This window comes from Chanos chanos, chromosome 4, assembly GCF_902362185.1.
Source record: "Chanos chanos chromosome 4, fChaCha1.1, whole genome shotgun sequence".
In the NCBI taxonomy this organism is placed as follows: domain Eukaryota; kingdom Metazoa; phylum Chordata; class Actinopteri; order Gonorynchiformes; family Chanidae; genus Chanos; species Chanos chanos.
This window is the reverse complement of record NC_044498.1, coordinates 14,886,602-14,892,601: the sequence shown is the minus strand read 5'-3', so window position 1 is coordinate 14,892,601 and position 6,000 is coordinate 14,886,602. Positions and strand designations below refer to the sequence as shown.

Below are 6,000 nucleotides of genomic sequence, written 5' to 3'. Positions count from 1 at the left end.
CAACTCTTCAATATGCATCATCTACATTGTTTAGATATTCAATAGTTACACAACAGAATGCGAGCAATGTAACCTTCATTTTAACATATTGTTTGAAGAATGCATAAACATGTCATATCTCTCACACAGTTCGTTAATTTCTGCTTCCTGTACTTCCTGCATATTCTCTGCATCTACTGCAATTCAGTGGTACAATAACCTGCAGTGACAAAGTAAATCAACACAACAAGGCTGATCATCTCTTAAAAGAACCCAAAACTGTATGTTGCTTTGATGAGACACAAATTTAAAAAGCTAAGATATGAAACGGACCAAAAAAAAAAAAAATTACAATTTATCTCACTCAGCAACTCCTCCCAGGTTATATCAAATCATCCTCATCCTTCGTGGCACGTGTTGTTGCCATTGACAAGACTGAAGCTAGCCTGCGAATGATTGGTGCTTTTGAGTGATGTCATGTGAGTGTTATTGCGTCCCGTGCCTTGTGAGTGCAGAGGAAGCGACTGGCGGCAGCAGCAGAGCTGTTTGTTGAACTGTTTCTGGAAACTCTTGCTCAGCAGGTACAGGGCGAATGGGTTGACACAGGAATTGGTGAAGGCTAGTATGCGAGCGCTCACACTGGCGATGAAGTGAAGCAGGGAAGTGTCTACACTGGAGTAGTGGTACGACCGGTAGAGGTACACAACATGACTGGGAAGCCAGCACACAGCAAACAGCGCCACAAACACCAGCACTGTCTTAGCTAACCGCTTCCTGGACTCTATCTGTGGGTCAAAGAGCACAAACTTAATTCACAGGTAGAAGGTGAAAATCACTGTAATTACATAATCATCAAGAATGTAAAACATGCATTTATGTTTTTGACAGTAGTATTAACGACCTAATGTGAGCAAAAGTAGACAGCTCAGGTTTTTGACCACTCCATCATTCCACTCAGCATTTTTTTTTCCAAGAATCAATACATAGATTGGATCAGGGTGCGAATTAGGGTGGGGATTGGGGGGGGGGGGGGGGGGGGGGGGGGGTATGTCCACCCTAATTAACACTTGGACCCCCCCAACAAAGAGGTAAAAGCAACAGTTTGGGGGAGGGGAGGCAAAACATTTATATATCCTGTGGTATATAGCCCCCCAAAAAACTGCAAGTGTGCACATACTTCTTACACCTAAAAGCTGGTTATGATTAGGTTTGTGTGGGTTGATTTTGATTAATCTAATCCCAAAGAAAATTTCAAACAAAAGAATTGTTTTATACAGCACAAAATTAAATTATTATTGAAAAGAGTAATAAATTATCAGTCCCCAAAATACTGTGAAGCTTAAATGTACACAAGAGAAAAATTATTGTAAGTTGTGTGTTTTGCAAAGTGTTCTCCAACAATGATACCAGAACCACCCACAATGTTCACAACAACTGAGCAGTGAGCGCACTTTGTTTGATATGTACAAATTTAAACATAAAACAGACCAACTCACATAACTACAAATACTGGCTTTGTACAATCCAGTTATGTTTTCAAAGTACACAATTTTTCCAGTTTTCTCTTTAGAGGATAGAGCAGAAGGCACTCAAATCTAAAACTGTCCAGCAATCTGGCAGAAAAGAAATCCTTTCAACCTACATGATGACTCATTTCAATCATGCGATTTAAAAGCATTTTGTTAGGTAAAAACAAAATCTTGAACTTAATCTCAAGAAATTATACGTCTACAATTTTATAATACGCCTTCTTATGGACTAAAAGACAGTTCTGAAAAGGGACGGTATTGCCAAAAACACTGTTCTTTAACCGTCCTCTGACCATTAACATTACATCTGAAATGAACTGGTAAAGGTACAATGGTGATGCTTAAACTCAGGTTTTTTTTCCTCCGGTTGCACAATACTCAGATGTGACACACTGTGAGGACTCAATGAAAACATCTCAACAACATCCCACTCCCATTGTATTAATACTGACTTCACACAGATGTTTTGTTGGAAAGCAACAGAGGTTGACTGCACTGTGTTCACTGGAAAAAAAAAAAGCAAACTGATGTACAGAAAAACTCACCTGTCTTCTCATATGCACACTGCCCTCCACAGGCAGGTTGTAGGCACTTCGGATCAGGCTTCTGGCAATGAAGAAGTAGTAGACTGAGATGATGAAGAGGGGAATGATGTAGAATATGAGGAAGGAGGCCATTGAGTGGATTTTGGGATGAAGGTCACCACCGTGAGGGTATGGGCCGCATGTCACGAGGGTCTCGTTCGTAGTAGTGATGATGAAAGTGTGTAAATCAGAGAAGATAGCCTCAGGAATGGCCAGGATGAGAGAGAGGATCCAGATCACTGCAGCTCTGATACAGACCCTCATGGTGCCATAGGAGGTCTGTATGTCCATGGGTTTGACAATGGCTTTGTATCTGTGAATGTAGGATAGATTATTCCTTTCCAGAAAAGGATCAGTCATCTTTATGGGGATTTTGTAAGGATTTGCTCTTTTAAATTTATGGACAATCATCTGCTTTAAAAAACAGAAAATAAGAACAAGTCATAAACGTTTGAGAGCAAAAATTTAAAATACACTTTACAATGTGTTGCTACAATGTGTTATAATTCTCCCATTCTTCTGTGTTGTAATAACTCCTTAATGAAAAGCTGTCTCCTCTCCATTTAAGTGAAACATGTGCCTCATTTAAAGGCGGTTTTAAAAGGCAGGAAGTCATTCAAACAAGGGCCTGTCAACATAAAATAGGTTAAAGGCCCAGATTAATTTACAGAATTAAGCTCTGATCAATTCTGGTACTAAAAATAACCTATGACAATTATTAATGTTGAGAAGAATGTGATTTTGTCACACGAGTGTGAACATTTAATAAATACAATTGATTCATCATTTTAAAGTTGTTGTTACATTTGCATTCAATAGCTGCCAATTGTCAACTTGACCACACAAGGTTTGACCACTTCCTTAAATGTTCATTATAGCTATTTATATTATTAGCTATGCTTTCAAGGAAACATCTTGTTTCTTTTGTGACAGTGGATCTCATATATTATAAAGTTAATTATAAAATATTTTACATTTATTGATAGATGATTGTCTACAATGAGGAAGTTATTGCAATTATGAAAATTCTTTAACAATGAGAATCCAAACCATGTGCTAAAAAATATGAGTAATTTTATCGAGGATTCTGTGATTATTTTTAAAACTGACAGCGGTTCGGAATTACTTATGATAATTTTATTCAAAATCCATACAACCTCTAAATGCTGGCCCTATGAATAGATGCACATCTGAGTGCAAACGAATTGACCCAAAGGAATTTAGTACTCAGTATAACTTCGTGGTGCCTACAATCCTAGATAGCCTATAGCGAACGGATTTCGACGGCGACTTTTAAAGATGACACAGTAACACTGGATTAAAATTGGCCTGTCCTTAGTAAAAAAAAAATGCACGTGGCCGCGTAAGGGTTAGTGAGCAATGTCATAATGGGAGTGAAAGGGTAGCTCCAGATTAATAACACTGAGAATTAATACTGCCACTGGACAACATCTTTACTGCGATGTTAACTTCTGAGGGAACGATAAATTCACATCATAGTAAACGTAATCTTCTTATGAATACCTATCAAGTTCCATGAGTGGATACAAGACATGGTAGCCTAGCGGACGCGCAGAGCGCACACTCCTCCATTAGCAGCATCAAAGCAAGAATGTTACCTTGTTTTAAACATCCTTACCTGTCTGCAGATAACGCGGTCAGAGTGAAAACTGTCACCCCGACTGACGTTAGCTGAATGAACGGGATAAGTTTACAACCCACTCTACCAAAGAGCCAGTCGTCAGCCAGAAATCTACTGGCATCGACGGGCGCGCAGGTGACCAGCAGTAGGACATCTCCCAAAGCAAGACTTGACAAGAAAATATTTGGCGCACTTCTCATTGATTTAACGGTGCAAAATATCTTTATAAGCGTTATGTTGCCGATCAGTCCCACAGTAATGAGGAACGCATACACTGCAGCAATGGCAATGCCCGGGTGCCAAAGCCAGTGTTCTGACACGGTCGTAGGATTGCTCTGCTCCCCAGATGTGTTCGGAATTAACTTGGTCTCTTCAAGATTTGATGCAGACGTTTCCTTAACAGACATGCTAACAGTTTAAAATACTAGCCCATCATTTTGAGGAGAAAAGAATCATAATACCAACTTTTTCCTTAATTGCACATGGACAGCAAATGTAGCCTGCAAATCTTGCGCTTCTTCATTACAAAAATGTTGAAGAATATAGAACGTTTTAATCGATCAGTGAGACAATGGCGATAGTAAAATCACGTGAACTTCCCTCAAAGCACCTTATCTCCAAGGTGTCTATTTCAGCTTGGTCTCGCAGAGCACCGTGACTCAACTGAAACTTCCAGTGATGCGGGGTTTGAACATAACATCTTTTTTGCGCTTGCGCTCTAAAGGCAAAACTACAGTCAGGGAGGCATGAGAGACTTGCAACAAATGGGGTTTATACGCTTTGTCTCCAAAAAGGTGAAACCAGTTGATTATACTGAGTATGTTAAGGGAATGACTCGTAATTACGTTCAAAATGACAGATACCAAATAAAGGAAAATTCCGCTTGAATACACTGTCCTTGGCCCCTTTACTTAGTTACTAGCCTCCTGGGCCCGTTTGTTTTATATTTTTGCGTCCATATATCTGACCTCTGTAACTCTGGCATTTAATTTTCGATCTAATCTGAAGGACACTGAAACCTGAAAATTTTCACGGAAATGAGCGTTTTATTGGACAGTCTAAAAGGTGCTAAAACATCATCTTTCTCTAGTGAAACAAACAAAAAATTAAAAATTTAAGATATACAGTACTGAAAAAGATATGACATTTCTTTTGACATGGTCATCTTATTATTTCCTTTGACAATACTATAGCCTCACGACTCTGATGTCATAAAGAAATTTGCTTATACAATAAATCAGAAATGTCAAATACATGCATTGTTAGTGTATTTAAAAGTAATGCTTGCATTAAATGTTAGCCTTGTTGATTTCAGACTCGCTTCAGTAACACTGCATCCTATGGCGAAAACACGCTAAACATCTGTTTCACACAATAACTTTCTTATTACAGCCTTCAACACAGGTAGCAACACAGCATGAAACCACAGAAACAGTCATTGGGAACAGAACAGTCATTGTAAATGCATTAAGAAAAAAGATGGGGATGGCAGTGACATTATGGCCAGATTATTGCTCACCAGGTGTGAATAGAGGGATAATCTTTTATAAGACTACCAGAGAGAACCATTTACAAAGACTCTCTAACATTCATCCTTCCAACAGTTCTTTTTTCTTTCCACCGGCTTCCTGGTGACTGACTCCTGACACCGTGTACTCATACTTGTGTCAGACACATCTCCCAGTCAAAACCAATCATTGCGTGGTCACCATTTCCACAGGCTCCCAATGGTCTCTTTGCAGGATTATAAAAACCTCATTCCCGGTGCAGTTAAAAAGGCAGCTGTCTATACAATGTTTGACAACCGGTGGTTTGATTTACTTTCTTTATTTACAACCTTACACATCAAGTAAAATGTTGACTTGTGCATTCACAGGTTATTATGTCACATTGATTTTCAATGCACAGTGGGCGCAATGACGGTTGCGTGATTTTAAAGGTTCAATAGTTACAGTGCAATCACAGCTACACACTTGTCTTGTTCCTGTGGAGGGAAATGTGGTATTTATCGAGTCACTGACAGAAAGAGGGCTTGTATGCTTTTTGATCTGATATCCTGAATCCCAAAGGATAGTTGTGTCTCTTTTAGGTCTGATGTGAACAAGACACTGACCATTAAGTCCCGCTGTTATATTCAAATCACCTCTGCGTGCAGCCCAGTTGTATCACTATCATTAAAAAGGATTATAGTTCTGATTCTATTGGTGGATGAATGTTAGGATTTTAAGACAGGAATAACAGGTTTTTAGTTCGTCCTTTAATAGAA

At 39.0% G+C, this 6,000-nt stretch overlaps 1 protein-coding gene across 1 annotated transcript; it reads right to left on the bottom strand.

Annotated features, from left to right (window-relative positions):
- Positions 1-377: 377 nt before the first annotated feature.
- grpr (gastrin-releasing peptide receptor) lies at positions 378-4,141 on the bottom strand. The gene is made up of 3 exons (XM_030772106.1): positions 3,732-4,141; positions 2,054-2,405; positions 378-764 (listed from the first exon to the last, which is right to left on the bottom strand). Exons 1-3 carry the CDS (start codon positions 4,139-4,141, stop codon positions 378-380), a joined length of 1,149 nt encoding a protein of 382 aa, XP_030627966.1.
- Positions 4,142-6,000: the final 1,859 nt, after the last annotated feature.